This window comes from Heterodontus francisci, chromosome 12 (assembly GCF_036365525.1).
Source record: "Heterodontus francisci isolate sHetFra1 chromosome 12, sHetFra1.hap1, whole genome shotgun sequence".
Classification (NCBI taxonomy): Eukaryota; Metazoa; Chordata; class Chondrichthyes; order Heterodontiformes; family Heterodontidae; genus Heterodontus; species Heterodontus francisci.
In genome coordinates this window covers 65702575-65724528 of record NC_090382.1, presented here as the reverse complement: position 1 = coordinate 65724528, position 21954 = coordinate 65702575, and the positions used below count along the sequence as shown (strand labels likewise).

The 21954-nt window shown below is 42.9% G+C and overlaps 1 protein-coding gene across 1 annotated transcript in view; it reads right to left on the bottom strand.

The window, feature by feature from the left end:
- The window catches only part of LOC137375610 (PH and SEC7 domain-containing protein 2-like), a 198689-nt gene that overhangs the window by 1730 nt on the left and 175005 nt on the right, over nucleotides 1–21954 (bottom strand). Inside the window, exon 14 of the mRNA XM_068042988.1 lies at nucleotides 10614–10757. Coding sequence (XP_067899089.1) covers nucleotides 10614–10757 — 144 coding nt within the window. The remainder of the gene's footprint in view (nucleotides 1–10613; nucleotides 10758–21954) is intronic.

The following is a 21954-nucleotide window of genomic DNA, read 5'->3' as shown; positions in this document are numbered from 1 at the left end:
AATGATTACTTACCTATGCTGATTATGCAGCCCGCCGCCTCTCCACCGACACTGCCGGATTTTTCGTTGAACGGGCGGCTGTCATGTGCCATCCCATTCACGATCTGAAAAGCTGGCGGGTCCTCACTTTGCATTACGGAAGGGAAGGGGAGTACACAGGGGTTTAACTCTGCATTCTGGAAGGGAGGAGGGATACACAGAGGTCTAACTCTGCATTTTTAAAGGGAAGAGGGAGTGGGGGACACACAGGGGTCTAACTCTACATTTTTAAAGGGAGGAGGGAGGGGGATACACAGGGGTCTAACTCTGCATTCTTAAATGGAAGTGGTGGGGGGGGACACACAGGGGACTAACTCTACATTTTTAAAGGGAGGAGGGAGAGGGATACACAGGGGTCTATGCATTCTTAAAGGGAGGAGGGGGGGGGACACACAGGGGTCTAACTCTGCATTCTTAAAGGGAAGAGGGAGGGGGGACACACAGGGGACTAACTCTACATTTTTAAAGGGAGGAGGGAGGGGGATACACAGGGGTCTATGCAATCTTAAAGGGAGGAGGGAGGGGGGGGGGGGGGACACACAGGGGTCTAACTCTGCATTCTTAAAGGGAGGAGGGGGGGGGGATACACAGGGGTCTAACTCTGCATTCTTAAAGGGAGGAGGGAGGGGGGATATGCAGGGGTCTAACTCTGCATTCTTAAAGGGAGGAGGGTGGGGGGATATGCAGGGGTCTAACTCTGCATTCCTAAAGGGAGGAGGGGGGGGGGGGGGATATGCAGGGGTCTAACTCTGCATTCCTAAAGGGAGGAGGGGGGGGGGGGTATATACAGGGGTCACACTCTGCATTCTGAAAAGGAGGGGGTCTGGGATTATTGGAGGGAAAGCTGTGCTGGCATGAAGGGAGGTACCGTGTACCATCCCTCCATTAACTGTGTAATCTCTGTGTTTGTGAGGGGGCAATGGCATGCTAGGCACCCTGTGTGTGGGGAGGGTGCCAGAAAGGGCAGGAGCATTAAGGTGTTATGGATGGTGGGGGCAATCAATTCAGCTGGTAGGATGTTGATGTGGTCATGTTGTGCCAAGCTGAATGTTGGCCAAGATGGGCAATGCAATGGTACGCCACATAGTTGATCCAGGAACGCAGCTGATGTACCCGTCAACATCAATCCCTGCCCTGTTAGGAACCTTCAAATACATGCAGGGTTCAACTTTATTTATCACATGGAAATAGTTATGACTCATCCTACATTGTGTGATCCTCTGCACATGAGGATCTGCATGCGCCAGAGACAATATCAACAGGCAGGTGTGATCCACGTACAGGCCCCCGGTCATGAGCAGCAGCCCCCAAGGGAAGCCCACCATTACGCTTGCTGTGCATCTACAGGCCCCACATGACATGCCATCAGATGTCAGAGCACCAGTGTCTGAGGAGATTGCACATATAGAGAGGGTGGTGACATGCCTTTGTGCCCTGCTTAAGGATGACCTGCAGCCCATGGGCTCCAGTGGACATGCCATGCCTTTGTTCCTCATAGTGGTAGCAGTTCTCAAGCCTGACACTTCTGCAGCCTTTTAGGGGCCCACCAGAGACCTTTGTGGGGTCACACAGTCAGCAGTGCACCACTGCATTAGGGAGGTCACCAATGCCGTGCACCAGAGGGCTAGTGAGGATGTCCGCTTCAGGACGGACCTTCAGGCCCAGAGGGCCATTGGTTCTGGCACCATTGCCGGAGAACCATAGGTTGTAATGTTCATAGTCTGCACTCATGTGGCCATCAGGCCTCCCGCCAGGCTACCACCTGCAGAGGTCATCATTAAAGGAGCTCTCTCAATCTAGGTGAAGCTGGTATGTGAACACCGCAGATGCTTGCAGCGAATGTGTGACTGCTTCTCAGGCAGCTGCCATAACACCTGGGTCTTGCGCCAGTGCCGGCTGCCACCACTGTTCACTGAACTGGCTCAGATGGAGGAGTGGCTTCTTGGAGATAAGGGCTATCCTTTGCAGACATGGCTCCCGACACTGGTGAGAAACTCCACCACTGCTGCAGAGTAGAGATACAATGCCAGCCACTGAGCTACATGAGCCACCACTGAGCAGGAGATCAGCATGCTGAAAGAGCGCCTCCTATGTCTGTATGGATAGGGTGATGCCCTGTACTACGGCCGAAAAGGCCAGCTCCTTTTCTTTGCTGCTCTGCACAACTACGCACCCAATAGGCCTGGCATGATGAAGGTAGACGTCAACAGGAATCCTCCTCGGACTATGAGGACGCTGAGGACCTACAACATGAAAGATGCAAGGGAGGGCAGATGGCACCCAGGTTCTGCATGCAGGGCTAGCAGTGAGGTAGGGATGTACAGGAGTGGCTTATCAGCCAAAGGCTGTCTGCTCCATAGGAACTGACATGAGCTCTGCAAGTCACATATCACCCTCACTCACCTGCTGTGCACCAGTCCACATCTGCAGCATCCCTATGTAAATCAATAGAGGCAGCAGCTGACTGAGCCAATGTCCATGTCACTGCATCTGTGGAGACGCTCATGAGTAATGGTGGCATGATAATGATATTATTGCATACATTGGCTCTTCTGAAGAGGCAACAGTGAAAAGGGATGTAACATTGGTGCTACATGCTGGCACACATCATTCGCACAGAGAAAAGGACACACATGTTGGTGAGGAACATTTAGTGAAAGATGATTTTACATTGCTCTGACACCCGTGCATTCCCATTTGTGTCAGTGTGTTCTCTGTAAACCTCTGTAACACCTTTTATGGTCTATTTAAGTCTCACGGCCTGGAATGTGCAAATTTAAGATTATTCACCCAGGTGCGGCACGCCTACAAGAAGGAATGTTACACTTGAGTGGGAGAAGAGAATCACAACTTCACAGGACACTGGGACACAGCAGGGTAAGTATGTGGCAGCAAAGTGGAAAGTGCTGGGGTCACTCAGCAGGTCAGGCGGCATCTGTGGAGAGAGAAGCAGAGTTAACTTTCAGGTCTGTGAATTTGGACAAGTTAACTCTGCTTCTCTCTCCACAGATGCCGCCTGACCTGCTGGATTTCTGCAGTACTTTCTGCTTTGTTGCCAGATTGACAGCAGCCCCACTCTTCAGTAGTCAGGTAAATATTCTTTGACAGTTGTCAGGAAGCAGGTGCTGGGACGCTTGAAATAGGGTCCCAGCACCTGTTGCACAGCTGTCAAAGGGTTCCTCACTGCGCCGAATGTCTCGCCTCTCCCAACATAATATCGGGGGTGGGGGGAGGGGGTGGGCGGCTGGGCGCAGTGATGCTAATGAGCACTCACACGTAATATCGTGGGGGCTCTGCGGTGGCCGCTAAATGCAGGCACCCCACTGAGTTGAAAAGACGTTGCTGTGCAGCGCGGTGCTCGAATAAAACTCACCCCATTATTGTGTGAGATCCAGTTGTGTGAAACAAAAATAGAAAACGCTGGAAATTGACAACTGGTTCACTAGCTTCCAAAGGGGAAAAACAAATTAACGCTTGCAGTTTAAAGCTTTGTCAGTTACACCTGGAACACCAAATTACTTTTCCCTTTCAGGTGAAGTGTGGCACACATTATGATGCTATATTTCATATCTGTCATTGCAAGTGCTAGTGCTTGCTGAAACAACTGATGGTTGCATGAACAATCTCACAACCTTTGAAAAAAATTATTCTGATGGGATTTAGGGGCAGCACAAACAACCAATGTAGGCCATTGGAATAATTATACTGAAGTACAAATATATACAAAAAAATCAATGACGCTTTTGAACATTTTAGTTGTTCCTGAGTGTAGGAGCAAACCAGTGAGATTAGGGATTTCCTAACTAACACAAGAGGAAGGGGAAGAATTTCAATAGTGCTGTGGCTTTGCTTGTGATTTCTCTTATGAGTTACTGTCCTCATCTGTGTCTTAGGAATCCAGTGCTGTATCCCCATTAGATGCCTTCAGACTCAAAGGGGTTTCCAGCACTGTCATTACTACAGTCGTCCTTTTCTTTCCATTCATTATTGGATGGTTACCCACTTTCTTTCCTCTGCCTCACCATGCCTCTCTATCTGCACTATCAATTTTTTTTTCCAAAATATACTTTATTCATAAAAATCTGTGAAAATTACATTACCAGTTTCAAACAGCATCCAGTCAAAAAATACAAAAGTGCAAAGGAGGTCCGTTTGCTTCATTACAAACATGAGTTGCCTCACAACCCTTCCATTTCACATTTGTCATGCCAATTACATTTTTACATTTTACAGCAAATGGAGATTTTCCCGATACAGCTCGAGGGGTTTCCCATGGATCTAGCCCCTCAGTTCAGCTTGGTGGGGGGATCTTACACTGTGGTCTTTCCCCATTGAGCCTTTGCTGAGGCTACCCCAAGCTTTAGTGCGTCCCTCAGCATGTAGTCCTGGACCTTGGAATGTGCCAGTCTATCAATACTTCCTGCAATGAACAATTCCTCCTTCTGAGCTCTGGAATTCCCTCCCTAAGCCTCTTTGCCTCTCTACCTCTCTCTCCTCCTTTAAGATGCTCCTGAAAACCTACCTCTTTGACCCAGGTTTTGGTCACGTCCTAATATCTCATTGTGTAGCTCAATATCAATTTTTTTGGAATACACTCCCGTGAAGCGCCTTGGGACGTTTAACTACATTAAAGCCACTATATAAATGCAAGTCAGCATTATTGTGTAATATGCAGTGGTCTCCAATTATTCTCAAACTCAGGGTAAGTGTAAGCTTAAGCAAGTCCACCTGAAGACAATTCTTACATCTATGGTGTCTGAGCACTCATATGCTCCTAAAAACTCCCACCTGCAAGTTATGCACAATACTAGTCCCACAGTCCTTTGGATTCAAGCACTTAAGCTGAGATTTCGGTGTAGCCTGAGGGAGTGCTGAATTGGGGGTCAACCGTCAGATGAGGAGGCCGCTAACCAGCTCTCTCCTTCCATTGGGAAAAGCCAGGACCGCTACTGCTGCTTCTCAGGTCTACCAAATCTCCCAAGTGGTGCCTTTCACAAACTTAGGCCATCATAAACAGCTTCATGGACAATGAAGTACTCTTTGAAGTATTGTCACTATTGTATTGTACTGTAAGGGAAAATGGCAGCTAATTTGCACAAAACAAGGGCCTCCAAACAGCAATGAGATAAATGAACAGATGGTCTTATGATTAGTGATAATGGTTGAAGGGTATGCATTTGTCAGCACACTGTAAAAACTCCCCTGCTCTTATCTCACAAGTGATACGTTTCTAGAGAACCACAACCATAATATCAATAGTAGGGTACATATGTTCTGGAAAATTCAGGTATCAATGCTTAGTGCACTCATATTAAATTCCTTTGTATACTATCTGAGGTAGGAAGGAGTGTAGGATAGCCTTGTGAGAAGTTCCCCAAGCTCAGGGTTAGTACCATTTGTTTTGGATCTTTTCCCTTTACTCACTCACAGGCATCCACTAAAGCACAAAATCATTCCACACAATAGGGTGCACTTTTAACTTGCCGCCTGAGCAAAAAACTGGTATTGCAGATTGTATCACCTGTTACAGAAACCATCCAATAGAAATTAAAATTGGCAGATGCTATAGGTGGTTGCTGAGCCTCGACATCAACCCTGGGCATTGTAACTTAAGATCCTCAGTCAGTTTATAGCTCAAATGACACCTGCACCTCACAGAAGCCTGTCTCATTTTCACAAGTACCACCAGGGCTGAACCCATCCAGGAGCATGTAGATAGTGAGCTTAAGAAGGTAGCAGTGAGGAAATGTGGCAGTAGAAAAACAACAGCCTGCTAGCTGGCATTTAGTTGTGTTCCTTCTTCAGCTGCAGAGCCTAAGGATTCAGCACTACTGTTGAAAGGAAATTGGCCCTTCAGCAGAATTCTATAAAGACGTTTTTAGTCAAAAACTTTTCAAGTCTGACTAGGAGTGTGGAGAACATCATTAGCCATGAGCAGGACAACATCCCTGGACTACAGGCTACCCATGGAACGAATGCAACAGTGCATTCTGAAGTACAACCAGCAGCATTTATATGGTGCCTTCAACATAGGAAACAGCCCCAGGCTGATCACTGAGGTAAAATTGACATTGAGCAATATCAGAAGAGTTAGCTGGTAAAAGCAAGGTCAAAAAATATTTCTTGAGGCAGCTTTTAAAGTCAGGGAGTGTAAGACAAAAGGATTTAAGAAGGGCATTTTTGAAAATGATATTTGAAGTCACTATCATTGGTGCCATGTGGACAATAGGGTTTCTTAAAGGAGAATTCAAATACTTAGTCTTCATGGTTGCAAAGGTTTTTTTGTAGCAACCATCTTCTCAGTCAGCTCTGGCCTTCAATGTGGGTTGGCAGCATCATCCACAATGCCTAAGCTTCTTTATATTGGAAAATTGTGGGACACGTAGCCGATACTGATGATCTTGGAGGGGTTACAATTAACTGTCTCTCTCATCTTTTGAGGCATGTGATCCAAGATGAAGTGGGTAGCCTTAGCTTCCAATGAACCAACATTGCAATATGCCTTTGCTTTGGGTCTGCAATTCACGTGCCTGTTTGCCTGGTCCCAGCTAGCACGTGAATTTGGTGCCTAGGACCACTTTATAATGTGGCAGGCATGCAGCTAACGCATAAGCACTACTCTTTGGTTGCACATCTATTTTTGTGGGGTGGTGGGAACTAATACCACTTAAGGCAGGCCAGCAACTCTTAAAAGGGGAGGTGCAGCCCAGCTGCAGGCAGGATGGAGCACTTCAGAACAAACAAATAAGTGGAATAAGGACTAATAGGGACCCATATTTTGTCATGCAGCCTTGGTGGCCCTGGAACAGGTGGTGGACAGGAGGAGACAAATTCTCTTCACTCCAGGGAGCATAAAGCCTTCTAGGCAATGCCTGCAGTAATAATGAGAAAACACTTCTCCTCTGAGAAATTCATATGTAAGTGCTCCCTGACGGCATGCTGTCGATATAGCCTCCTGCACTGTGCCTTCTTCTTACATCTTCTGCAAGCTGTTCCTACTCTTTCCTGCATTGTTTGCTGCTCTTCCTCCTCCTCTATTGCAAAACTCTCCCTAGTAGAACACCTGTGACAGGCAGTCAAAAGCAGCCCAGCAGCAGTAAAATCTTCTTCTCCACTATCAGAGTTAAGTTTTCTAGTCAGAAAACAGTAGAAAAAACAGACACAAATTGTCCAGCAGCCTCAAATGACAAACCCAGCAATTAGCTTATAAGTAATGGATGAGTCACATTTAAATAGTACTGCTGAAGGGTCCTCCTGCCATTAGTGTCATGGGTTGCTGAGTGAGTTTATGACATGGCAAGTGTGACCTTGGGGTCCTACCAGTATCAAGAAAGGGTTTTACAACAAGCATTGGCCCCTAATTTCAATATTTTATTCATCATCATTTATTCATCAGGGCAAGTTTGTCTAGGGAGCAGCGAGCTCCAATATACCAGGTGGTGCACTTCTTACCAATGAGCATGCACGTCCTGCCAACAATATCGGGTGTTTAGGCACCCATTGTGCACCTCAAAAACAAATGGTACCACAAATTTCTAGGCCTGTGTCTGTTGCCTCTGAATTGTTCATTGACTTGCATGATATTCACTGATTGAGGCCAATGCCCTTTCTGTTCATGTAGCCCATTACATTTTGCCAAAGGGTCTGTATGGTAGCATCAAAGAACTGCTGAACTTTGAGAAATTCTGGAGTGCAATGAATTGTCATGCTGCTAGTACTACTCAGTGGGAATAGGAGATAAAAGCATTGACTGTGCAGAACAATATCTCAGTTGCCTTATTAACATATCTGTGGATAATGAATTGATTGCTACTGCGGATATTCCTTGTAGTAACCTAGAGATAGCTGGAGAAGTAAAATGTAAGGATGATGGTGACCTTGACTACTAGTAGCAGTATAGCCCCTCTGCGTTGCCGAACTTAAGGTTGTGGAGATGTTATCCATTAGCGCTGTGCAGTCATGTGTGGGTCGGTCGATATTATTGGTAGCATAATGGCATGGACACTCTAGTTCTGGTGCTATCTGATCTCTCTGGAATGCTTTCTTTGTTCTTCTTCATGCTCTTGCCCAACATATTGGGCTGACTTTTGCTGCAGGTTTCAGTACCCCAATGTTAGGACCAAATGGGGCCCCCAAGTCCACACTTGCCAGGAGCGAGACCGGCTCAGCAATTATTCAGGAGGTAGCCTCCTAACTGGCTGCCTCAGTTTTTGCCATCCTATTAAGGATGGCAGGCGGGCTCTAGATGCTGCAGGCCCAATCAGATGGCAAGTGGCTCTGGATCCTTGGTAGCCCCACAGGGAGAGGTGGGTACCACTAAGGCAGCTCTGGGACCATGAGGTCACCTCAACATAGAGGCTGTAGCTGGGCTGTATAGCCTTGCAGAAATAAACAAAATTCAGGCCGGCAGGTCTATAGGGAAACCCCTCTGCTGGATCGGGTACGTAAGAAATTGTGGCCTTTAATGCTTGCGGCCCTGTGAATGGGGCATGGAGCCTCTAGCTCTGATGACCCCACAGCCTGCCAGTGGGAGGCCACCTCCATTGAGCTGGCAGCCTCTGCACATGGTGAAGGGCCACTCTGCGAGTGGCAAAATGCCGGAGAGGCTGCAAAATCACCTCTTGGGTCTTAACAAGCATAATTGGCTTCCCGTCTCCATGAAGTGGGCAGCAGATCCAATTCCCACCTGCTCTTGGGAAAGTTCCCCGGTGGCGGGAATGCAAAGGGGAGCCATTCTGACGTGGCTCCCCTCTATTTTCCCAGCATCCCATCTCCAAGCTCCCCATCTTGGGGCTGGGAAAATTCAGGCCATTGTGATTAGGAACATACGAATTAGGAGCAGGAGTAGGCCACTCGGCCCTTCGAGCCTGCTCCGCCATTCAATAAGTTCATGGCCGAACTGATTACTCCACATTTCCACCTACCCCGATAACTGTCAACCCCCTTGCTTGTTAAGAATCTATCTATCTCTGCCTTAAAAATATTCAAAGACTCTGCTTCCACCGCCTTTTGAGGAAGAGGATTCCAAAGACTCATGACCCTTTGAGAGAAAAAAATTCTCCTCATCTCTGTCTTAAATGGGTGTCCCCTTATCATTAAACCGTGACCCTAGTTCCAGATTCTCCTACAAGGGGAAGTATCCTTTCCACATCCACCCTGTCAAGCCCCCTCAGGATCTTATATGTTTCAATCAAGTTGCCTCTTACTCTTCTAAATTTCAGCAGATACAAGCCTAGCCTGTCCAATATTTCCTCATTAGTCAGCCCACCCATTCTGCCCAGGCAAAAAAAGTTTACATTAAAGGAATACTTCCCATCAAGAGATATCCTTGCTGGGTTTTAACGTCCCCATTTGAGAAGGGAAAGCTTACAGCTGGGCAGGAATAGAATGAAAAAGCATGAACTGCATAGACCGGTTTATTATAATGTCCCTTTCACAGAACTTGGTTACCTAATGAAACTCTCTTAGGTTCTTTGTGAGAAAGCACATTGCTGGTAGACAACCAAGAGAGGGAGATCATGATTTTCATCCTTAACCTAAGTCTTGTCACTGAAAGCTGTTCATCAACAGAAATTTCTCGTCTTGATCACTAAAGTGTCCTGCACATATGTTATCAATGTCCTAAAGAGATTACTCACAGCAAGTTTAGCTTGCAGTCAATAAAATTGCTCAACTTTGCAATTGGCCTCAAGTAGAATCAGGATAGAACAAATCTAAGTAAGTATTACTGTGTATGATGTTACAGAACAAAACTTTAACAACTAATTATTCAGTCACACAAGCTTTAACATTAGTAAAATGAATGCATGAAGCTATTAAGAGAATGGGAGAATGAATTCAAACATGATGGTGAAAGGTCATCATTGAACACTGATGATAGCTTGATTCTTGTGCAAAATTATCTTTAAATTGGAAAATTGCACAACTAAAATAATCTATAACATTATGGGTTACTGTCTATCAGTATTTTGATACCACAAAAGTGGATCTAGAATTTACTGAATATGATCAGGTATATGAAGGGTAATTTCCTAATTGGGTGCTCCGGGCAAGAAATGATGTTCGCAGAAAGCACTGCTCAGAAATCTTGGGACTTCAGGTACAATTTTCCATCATAAATTTAAATGGTAAAATCAGAGGCTGTATGTTTACAATTTCTTCAGCTTTACATCAGCCATTTGATGTCAAAGCCTCAATTGGTCTGATTTTGTGTGACAAAATTATAAATATATTCTTTTTGAATGCATTTATAATGTTGCTACAAAAAACTACTTCCTTTGTTGTTTTACATTATGACTTCTCACCTTGCTTCAACAATATGCATATATAGGCTAATAACAGCTTTTAAATAAGTGAAAATGCCACGATTCAGCACCTCTTTCAGGTATAAATAGAAAGCTTTCAAAAGTGTAACGTGACACCATACTTCTGAATGCCAAATATATACATGACTTGATCGTCACATTTCTCTCTCGTAACACCAGCTGTTGCACGTTTTTGGTTTTCAGTGGTTCACTACCACACATCCCATATGTATTCTTTTTACAGTGTTACATGTTAAAAAGCATACTCACCTCAAATAATAAATAATGTTCTTTAAGTCTGTATTCCTCTGCATCTTTAGATTTGACATTCTTCTCAGGAGGGTGAGTATTGTGTTCTGCTAATTCAGTTGAAATCTGTCTCCACTTGGTCTCGTGAGACTTCAGCTGCTCCTCCTATATGCCACACATTATACATTATAAGTTGCTTTTATAATTGAATGTATCTTATAAATGCAGGAGCAGTCACTATTTTATAAACATCATTATTTTATGTTTGGTTAAAGGAATTTGTAATCATGGAATGAAGGGAATGACACTCCAGACTTCTTAAATAACTTATTCAGGCCAGAGAGTTCAGCAATAATTAAGACTTAGAATGCTGTCAAAAACTCAATTACACCTCTTTCAACCATCATTTTTACAGTGAAAATAATGCATAAAAAGTTCATGTCGAATTGCTGATTCTATGCTGAAATTAGCATAGCAACAATGCACCCTGAGGAGGAGCAGGGTATCACTGACAGCAACTTCCAGATTTCCACATTTAACTATGCATGTGCAGACGCCAGAAATTGCTGAGAGTTTTATATGGTAATGATGAATGCTGACAGTTTCGCCTTCATTACAACCACAAATTCCAGGACGATTAATTCCATTTTACATTTACGTTCATTTACATGAAATTTTGAAATTAACAGTAACATATTTGAATGCAGTTAGAACCAGAATTAAACAAGGAAAAGGTGACTCTAGTTTAAAAAAAAACTAACCTGGCCCCAGAAATGGCAGAAATGTTCCTATTTCAGCACTAAAGTGGCAGTGCTTTAGAACAGCTGGTATCTTGTTCACCAAAATCTAGCTGGGCTGAACCGTTGACAAGAACAGCCTTATTACCTATTTATAGTGATCACTGGACCTACATTTGGAAGCTTGCTGACAGCAGGGGAAGGAAATAATATACAGTTGTAATTCTTAAAGAACTGCTTCTTCCGAAGGGGCTGCTTAATTTTGCTGGGTGCAAATGAAAGAAAGAATTTGCATTTAGATAGCACCTTTCATAACCTCAAAGCGCCTTGAACTACTTTTGAAGTGTGACATTGCTGTGATGTTGGGAAACACAACGAAATTGCTCAAAGCAAGATCCACAAAGAGATAATGACCAGATAATATTTCTAGTTATGTTGGTTGACATATAAGTATTGGCCAGGGAATTGACTGAACTTCCCTGCTCTTCTTTGAATAGTGGCATGGGATCTTTTACTATACTTGGTGCCTCGATTTAATGTCTCATCCGACAGATGCCATCTCGCATAGTGCCGCACTCTCTCAGTACTACACTGAATCATTAGCCTCATTTATATGCTCGGGTCTGTAGAGTGGTACTTGAACCCACAACCTTCTTAGAATCATTGAATAATACAGCACAGAAGGAGGCCATTTGGCCCATCGAGTCTGCACCTGCTCTTTCAAAGAGTAATCCAGTTACTCCCACTCTCTCGCTTTTTCCCCATGTCGCTGCTACTTTTTCCCCTTCAAGTATCTATCCAATTCCCTTTTGAAAGCTACTATTGAATTTGTTTCCACCACCCTACTTAATAGTGAATTCAGATCACTACTACTTGTTGCATAAAAATTATTCTTCCTCATGTTGCCTCTAATTCTTTTGTCAATCACCTTAGATCTGTGCTCTCTGTTTATTGATGCTATAGCCATTGGAAACAATTCCTCTTTGTTTACTCTATCGAAACACTTCATAATTTTAAACACCTCTATCAAATCTACTCTTATTCTTCTCTGCTCTATGGAAAAAAAGCCCAGCTTCTCCAGTCTATCCATGTAACTGCAATCCCTAATTTCTGGAACCATTGTAGTAAATCTCTTCTGTACCCATTTCAAAGCCTTCATATCTGTCCTAAAATGTTGCGCCTAGAATTGGACATAATACTCCAGCTGGGGCCGAACTAGTATTATATAGTTTTAGCATAACTTCCTGGCTTTTGCACTCTATGCTCTATTTATAAGGCCATATGCTTTATTACCTGTTTTGCTAACCTGTTTTGCCATCTTCAAAGATTTGAGCATAAACACTCTTGATGCAAGAGTGTTAGCACTGAGCAAAGGCTGCTACTAATGTCTGTAGAAAGGGATTAATCACCTCCAATTTCTAGGGTATGTTTGGAGTTGCTTGTGGAAGAAGTACAGCAAAGACATCACAGGACATCCAGCTCCCAGAAGTAATATCCAGATTGCTTGGCGGGAGGTGGCTGCCAGAGTCAATGCAATGACAAATGTCCAGAAGCTGTTGCAGCAAGTGATAGAAAAAAAAAGCCTCAGGAAGTCTGCCAGGGTAAAGTTGGCCAACATTGCACTGCATCACGTAGATAGGCAAAGTACACAATTTTTTGTCATCCATAGAAAATAATGGCCCAGATTGTGCAGTGGTAATGACAACAATGCTGTCAGCATTCACCATCATTGCACTGCTGAAGCTGACAGCAACTTCAGGAGTTTGCACATGCACATGATAACTCGGAAATCCTTAAATTGCTGTAGGCCATACGGCGTTCCTCCACAGAGTGTGCTGTTCAGCTCTCCGATGTTGAAATTAATTCAGAAAACATGGGACTGGTGTGACTTTGGGCTAACTGCCCACTTCTTACAAACTTCATTCACTAGAAATTTTTAGTTAGTTAGTGTGAGAAGGCACAAAGGAGTCTGGTATTCATGGATTTTTAATGAGGGTACCAATGCAATGGAAGGAGGATTTCTACATAGAATAATATTTTCAAAACAGCTGTGAGACACAGGCATGAGATTATTCAATTCTCTTCATGTTTATCTGACTTTTCAAAAATTTTTGTTCAAATTTGTGTGACGTTTAACATGATTCTGCTCACATTTATCTGACTTTTTAAATATTTTTGTTCACAGAAATGGCTTTTAAAAATCCTGTTTACATGCATATCATTTTGTAAAAATTACTTTTTCAATTACCTTTTCCTTTTTTTAACAGGTACTGCAACAGCTTAAAGTGGAAGCCTGTGACGGTGAAACATGCCTTTTCTATTTGTGGTCTGTCAGTTTTGACAGCTTATGTGATCGTGGCTTCTCTACACTTCTCTATGTGCTCTGACGTTCACAACCTCATTAGATGACACTGCAGAGATTTGTTGGGGCCCACGTCGTGGAGAAATCTCTGGGCTTTCCAACAAATCTTTCATCTGGACCACTGCATTAAGTAAGGGGGCAGTTTTGATCAAAGTCAGTGGCAAGCGCCATTGCATTGCTGCCGACTGCAAAATATGGGTCACTTCTTTCCAAGATTCACATGCATGGCATAGTATAACTGTTACTACGTAATTAGTTGGAATGATCACGCCACAAAGCAAACTTGCCAAAAAACTAACCTTCATGATGATATATGTTCATTTACTCACACACAAAGTGTAGGATAGCCACTAGGCTGTAACTCATCAATGTGCTTTTCAGACTTCTAGCACCTAAACACTACCTTTCTGCTTGCAAGACACAGCAGTGCATATATTAAGTTCTTTCAGTCAATTGAACAAAAAGGGAGTTGGCTCAGAGCTAGTAGCATCCTATTTTTTCTTATTATTTATTTAATTAGAGATACAGCACTGAAACAGGCCCTTCGGCCCACCAAGTCTGTGCCGACCAACAACCACCCATTTATACTAATCCTACATTAACCCCATATTCTCTACCACATTCCCACCATTCTCCTACCACCTACCTACACTAGGGGCAATTTACAATGGCCAATTTACCTATCAACCTACAAGTCTTTGGCTGTGGGAGGAAACCAGAGCACCCAACGGAAACCCACACAGACACAGGGAGAACTTGCAAACTCTGCACAGGCAGTACCTAGAACTGAACCCGGGTCGCTGGAGTTGTGAGGCTGTGGTGCTAACCACTGTGCCACCCATTCTTTCTACATTCACTGTCACTCAGTCTACACAGAAGCAAATGACAATGACATATTCAGCTATGAAAGCTGTACTTCAGAAGGTGTAATACAGTCACCATTCCAACGTAAACCATTTTTATTTTTCTATTGGTAAACCAAAGATAAACGTGGAGGCTCAGTGGCATTTGTGAAATCATCATCCCACAGCACTTAGCATTCTGTCTGTAGTGAGTACCAGCACAGAAACATCAAGCTTAGGTGATTTAGGGATCCATTTGAGGGAGGTGCATTTAGTGAATTCCAGAGCATACGTGAGTGTGAGCACTTTTTGTTATTCATTGATGGGATGTGAGCATCACTGGCAAGGCTCATCCCTAATTACCCTTCAGAAAGTGGTGGTGAACCACCTTGGTGAACCGCTGCAGTCAGCGTGGTGCAGATACATCCACATTGCTATTAGGGAGGGAGTTCCAGGATTTTGACCATTGACATTGAAGGAACGGTGATATATTTCCAAGTCAGGATGGTGAGCAACTTGGAAGGGAACGTGCAGAGGGTAGTGTCCCCATGCATCCGCTGCTCTTGTCCTTCTAGGTGGTAGAGGTCGTGGGTTTGGAACATGAGCACATCATGCAGGTGAATGCCCAGAATCCTGGCAGCAGTCATGATGTCTTTATAATACATCAATCTGCGGTACCATTAGTAGGGACCTACCAAATTCAAGGCTGTGAAAAATGCGTCATGGACCGTGAAATCTCGGGTTCTCTGTAAAATCTCAGGTCCTCCATGAAATCGGCCATTTTGTGAACTTCACGTGTTTTATTCATTGACACAAGGCTCATCTTGCTGATTGCTGGGCATGTTGTGAACTTTGTGCATTCTGTTCATTGACACAAAGTTCAACTTGCTGATTGGTAGATGAGGGAGGGCTTCTGGTGCAGTTTTGCGAGAAGCAGTCTCGAGTATTAGCAGACAATTGAGAATGCCAAAATGAGCAAATTGAAAATGGCCACAACCATTACTGAAGCACATCGAGTGAAAGAACTTGGAAGCCAAATTCTGCATGTCGATGGTGCAATACTGCTTTGTAAAAGCTGCAATGTTTCATCGGATCACACATGGTGGGCAATGGTTCAGCCCCACTTAGAGTCTGAAAGCCATCTAAGCAGAAAGAGCATCTGACACCGCACTGCTGGAAAATGAACACGCAAAGAACAAGAAACAATTTCATCTCTTTTTAAGAAGTCGATAGAGAGCTTAAAAAATCATCAGTTGGTTACAATGCAACTTGTGGATGCTTTTGCAAGTGCCAACATACCATTGGAAAAACTTGATCACCCAAAGCTGCCGGTATGAATGCAACGTAATGTACAAAATGGTGGTTGCTTGCCAAATGCAAATGCACTATGACAGGACTACCTACCGAAGGTTTTTGCGACATATTGTGAGGAGATGAAGTTTCAGGTCAATGCATGTGAGTCTTTTGCAATTCTAATTGAGTCCACTGATGAGCAAGACAACTATTTGCTGCATGTTTTCTTTGATTTTATATCTGATAAGGCTGAAGATGTACAGTCAAGAAAGCTAACAGTACTCTCAGACTGCGTCCACTTAGAAGCTGTTCATTACACCACAGTTTCCCATGCGATAATCAAAACCCTTTCAAAATATGTGCAGATTTCAACAAAGCGTCTCCTTTCATTAGTGACAATGCAACTTGTCACGGAACTGTTTCTTTTTCTCTTCTTGGATTTAAAAAAACAATGCGTGCCTTTAAGACTCTGTTTGCAAACAGTTTGCCTTTAAGACTGAGCACAGGGTGCTAGCTGCACTGTCCCTAGGATACAGCAGGAGAGAGAGGTCACATGGTATAATGTTTCGATTCGACTGTGTGTAAAACTGGCAAAATCCAGTCTGAACCAGCCACGAGCAAAGCGTGCACACTGAAGGAAAGAGCTGTCTATTTCTCTCAGCAGAAATTCTACAATGAGCTACAGGCCAAGTTAATTGTCCAAGGAGGAAAGAACCCTTTGAAGAGACCATCTGTATTGCTGGGGTAATGTTTCGACTGAGAGACTGTCGGTTTTAAAATCTGAGGGGACCCATTGCTACACTCCTTGTTAAAAGACTATTTGATGCCTGCTGCAGCCGAAGTGCTTTGAATGTCTATCAAGAACATTTATCAAGTCTGTGTGAAGACTTCAAGAGGCATTTGATTAATTTTACACTAGGATACCTCACTAATGAAAGGAGACGCTTTGTTGAAATCTGCACATATTTTGAAAGGGTTTTGATTATCACATGGGAAACTGTGATGTAATGAACAGCTTCTAAGTGGACGCAGTCTGAGATAACTGTTAGTTTTCTTGACTGTACATCTTCAGCCTTATGAGATATAAAATCAAAGAAAACATGCAGCAAATAGTTGTCTTGCTCATTGGTGGACTCAATTAGAATTTCAATTCTAACCCCATTTTTGACGCCAATTCTTTTAGTTTATCCTTAGTTAAAGTTATCAAGTCACTGAGGGAAACATTCTCCTTTCCCAGAAACTCTGCTGCAACTGCTAATGTCATTTTGATGGTATAGATTTACCTTATTGCCCAAGAAACATGGTTCCTTTTATTTTTTATTTGTAATTGGCATTAGATTTGGATCCTGGCAATCGAGCACCCCAATTAATATGATCCCAGAGGTGAGAGCAATTAATATGATGCCAGACGCCAGACCCCAATTTATGTTTTATCCCGGAGGATGAGCAATTCATATGATTCCAAAAGCGAGCCCCCCCAATTAAACTGATCCCGGATGAGACACCCAATTAATATGTTACGACCTAGGCAAGAGCAATGCACCATCAATTCAGTCCCATCACTCCACAGGTCGCAGCACATTATTAAAGTTTTCCCACCCAACCAGAAAAACAGCCAAATTAAACACTCTAGTAGCCCCTGGAATAAAACAGACCAAACCAGGTATCGTTGGACAACAACAAATTAACTATTTAACAAAAAACCCGAAATCTTAAACATTATTAAGATAAACCTTTTAACTTATTTTAACTTAACTCCCCCATTCGCACACATACATTCAAAACTAACAGTTAAGCAGTTTTAAAAGTGGTGTTTTAAAAAAAAAGCTGTTTCTTAAGAATAAATAAATAAGTAAGTCTTTGTGGGTTATGTTCCTGATGGAATGGGACATATAGGCATTTTTCATATCTTTTGAAAAAATAGCCTAACAGATGGAATGGCCAAAGGAAAGCTGGACACTGGTTATGCAAAGCAGGTTGATAGGCAGAGCTCATGAAGTTTATGCCACGCTTCCTGAAGAGGCTTCTGCAGATTATGAGATGGCAAAAAAGGCTATTCTCGCTGCGTATGCATTAGTCCCTGAAGCTTAACGTCAGAAGTTTAGGAACTTATGAAGATTGGCTGAGCAGACTTATGTAGAATTTGAGAAGGTGAAGCAAATTAATTTTGACCGTTGGATACAGGCATTAAAGATGAAAACCACATACGAGACCCTTCAAGAGTTGATTCTCTTAGAAGAATTTAAAAATTCCATTCCTTCAGTAGTGAGAACTTATGTAGATAACCTGAAAGTTTTGAAAGCTAGGCAAGCAGCGGAAATTTCTGATGATTTCTAGCTTGTGAATAAGCCAAAACCTTTTGTACGTCACCCCTATAAACCTGAGAATGATAGAAAGTGGGAGAGTGAAAGGAAGGCAAGTAGCCGGGGACAAGAAGGAACAGCTGGGAATGCCCCAGGATCACCTCCTCAGGCCAGAAAAGAAGGTGATGAGGGTAGAATAAGGTTCTCAAGCCGAAGTGATATCATTGCAACAAAACAGGTCATCTTCGTTCAGAATGCTGGAAATTGCAAGGTAAACCCATAAGACTTGTTGGGGTATGCAAAGTTAATGCAGATGAAAAGACTCTGACTGACAGTATAGCAGACCAGGCTATAGCTTTCACAGCAGCTGTAAAACCAGATACTAAAACTAAATTGAGTATAGAGTTTAAGATTAAGATACCCAAAAGTTATATTGATTTTTTGTCAAAAGGGGAAGTTACTCCACATCCTTTAAGTGAGGCAGGAAAACCTATCATTATACTCAGGGATACAGGAGCAACCCAAACATTCTTGTTGGGAAAGATATGACGTTTCCACCAGAGAGTGCCTTGCACACTAAAGTTTTAGTTTATGAATGGGGAGCATATACCTGATATACCTACCTTTATATAAAGTATGCCTAGAGTGTGACTTAATATCTGGGATGGTAACTGTAGGAGTTGTCCACAGTTTGCCAGTAAAGGGAATTGATGTACTCCTAGGAAATGATTTGGCCAGATCAAAGTATCAGTTTCTCCGACAATTACAGAGGAACCAAGTGAAATTTGGGAAATGGAACAATTACAGGAACAAGTTCCGGGAATATTTCCTGTGTGTATAGTCACCTGAGCAATGGCTAAACAGGATCCATTGTCGGAGATAAAAGTGGCACCACAAATAGATAGCCAAGCATCTTAAACCTTATGTGGGGATTTAGATAATCCAAATGAGAATTTAACAGATCTTCTATAATTGCAGCACAGCAAGCTGATCCAGAGATATACCGAATGGCACAGACAGCTCTGACAGAAGCTGAGGCAAAAGGAGTTCCAGAAGGCTATTATATGGCGAATGGGGTTTTGAGGAGGAAATGGAGATTGCCTCATAGACCTGTGGATGAAGACTGGACAGTTGTTAAACAGACAGTGGTACCACATAAGTATTGCCAGGGATTATTAAGGTTTGCACATGACATTCCTTTTGCAGGACATAGGGGAATTCGGAAGACCAAATCACATATAAGCCAATATTATTACTGGCCAGGTCTTATAAAGGATGTGAGACAATTTTGTAGAACATGCCATACATGCCAAATGGTGGGAAAACCACAACCTACTATAAAACCGGCACCAAAAGTTCCCATACCAGTGATTGAGGAACCATTTAGCAGGGTATTGGTAGACATTGTAGGACCCTTGCCAAAAACAAATGTGGGACATCCCTGTGTCTGCGTGGGTTTTCTCCGGGTGCTCCGGTTTCCTCCCACAAGCCAAAAGACTTGCAGGTTGATAGGTAAATTGGCCATTATAAATTGTCACTAGTATAGGTAGGTGGTAGGGAAATATAGGGACAGGTGGGGATGTTTGGTAGGAATATGGGATTAGTGTAGGATTAGTATAAATGGGTGGCTGATGTTCGGCACAGACTCGGTGGGCCGAAGGGCCTGTTTCAGTGCTGTATCTCTAATCTAAAATCTAATCATCATTACATACTTACTATCATGGATATGGCTATTCGATTTCCAGAGGCCATTCCTTTGAGGACAATTACTGCTAAAATAGTAGTAGAAAAGTTAACCCAATTCTTTACAAGATATGGGTTGCTACTTGAAGTTCAATCAGATCAAGGTTCTAATTTCATGTCTAAGATATTTCAAGCGTCATGGGCAATTTGGGGATTAGACAGTTGAAATCATCAGCATATCGCCCACAGTCACAGGGAGCTTTAGAGAGGTACCACCAAACTCTCAAAACTATGATTAGAACATACTGTCATGAATAGCCGCATGACTTGGATAAAGAACCAGACTTTCTTTTATTTGCCACCAGAGACTCACTGAATGAGTCTACAGTCTTCAATCCTTTCGAATTGATTTACGGACATGAAGTAAGAGGTCCTCAAAAATTCATAAAAGACAGAATCTTGGAAGAAAAGAATGAATCTTTGATACTGAACTATGTATCTCTGTTCCTGGAAAGGCTCAAGAAAGCTTGCGTTGTGGCTCAGGAACACCTTAAAGCATCCCAAGCCAATATGAAAAAATGGGCAGACAAGAATGCAAAAGCCTGCAATTTTCAACCAGGGGATGAAGTATTGGTGTTGTTACCGTTACAGGGGGAACCATTAAAAGCACGGTTCAGTGGCCCATATACAGTGATCAAAAGAGTGGGTAAGGTAGATTACTTGATTGACACTTTTGATCGCTGGCAATATTATTGCAGGGAGCAGGATAAGCCAGTACAGGTATGTCAGGTAACTGGGACTGTTGAGAAGGTAAAGGATATGAGGATGAGACAGAAGGATGCCTAGATGATTCTCAGATTGAACCTCCAACTATCAGGTTAGCGAATACAGAATGGCTAGGAAAATTGGACAGCATGCTTTTGCACTTAAAGGCAAAACAATGTGAAGAACAAACCAGGCTTTTCACAACATTTAATAGAGTCTGTAGGGATAAGGCAGGATGTACAACTTTAACCACACATGATGTGGATACAGGGGGAACCGTTCCTTTAAAACAATATCTTTACCACTTGAGTCCGGACAAACAGGCCCAAGTATCAAAATCCAATACATGCTGGAAAACAATTTGATCGAACCTAGTCAAAGCAGCTGGAGTGCACCAATAGTATTCGTGCTTAAACCTGATGGGTCAACCTGATTTTGTATAGATTACAGAAAAGTCAATGCGGTAGCAAAGGTAGACTCCTACCCAATTTCGCCTTTAGAAAACTAATCGACAGAATGGGCAGTGCTAGGTTTCTTACGAAGATCGACTTGTTAAAGGGATACTGGCAAGTTCCTTTGACTCCTCGAGCCAAAGTGATATCAGCTTTTGTAACATCTGACAGTCTTTATCAGTGCCGGGTGATGCCATTCGGGCTAAAAAATGTCTTAGCCACTTTTCAAAAATTAATGAATCAGGTGGTAGCCGGTGTTCCCAATTGTGTAATGTATCTCGATGATGTACTAATGTACAGTAACACTTGGCAAGAACACTTAAACCAGCTAAAAATTCTGTTTAAAAAGTTACAAGCAGTAGACTTAGTGATAAATCTGGCAAAAAACGAATTCGGAAATGCAAGAGTAAATTACCTCAGACACATAGCGGGGCAAGGACAGGTATTACCAAAAACGGAAAAAGTACAGCCCCAGTAGAGTTCCCTATCCCTAAATCTAAACAGGAAATAATGAGGTTTTTAGGGATGTGCGTTTTTTACAGGAAATTTTTACAGAATTTTAGTACTGTGGCTACTCCATTAACCAATTAGCTATCAAAAAAGAGAAACAAAGTAGCATGGTCAGAGGGATGCCAGGCAGCTTTTGAAAAGCTAAAGGCAATCTTAACTAATGAGCTAGTGCTGGCTGCTCCAAATTTTGCTAAACCCTTTAAAATAGTGATCGATGCCAGCAACCTGGAGGCTGGTGCAGTCCTATTGCAGGATGACGAATCGGGCAGAGAGGCCAGTAGGGCACTTTTCAAGAAAACTAAATTCCCATCAAAAAAGTATTCCACTGTGGAAAAGGAAACATTAGGGCTTTTGCTGGCTCTCAAACATTTCTAAGTATATGTCCGCCAAGACTATAAAGAAACACTAATATAAA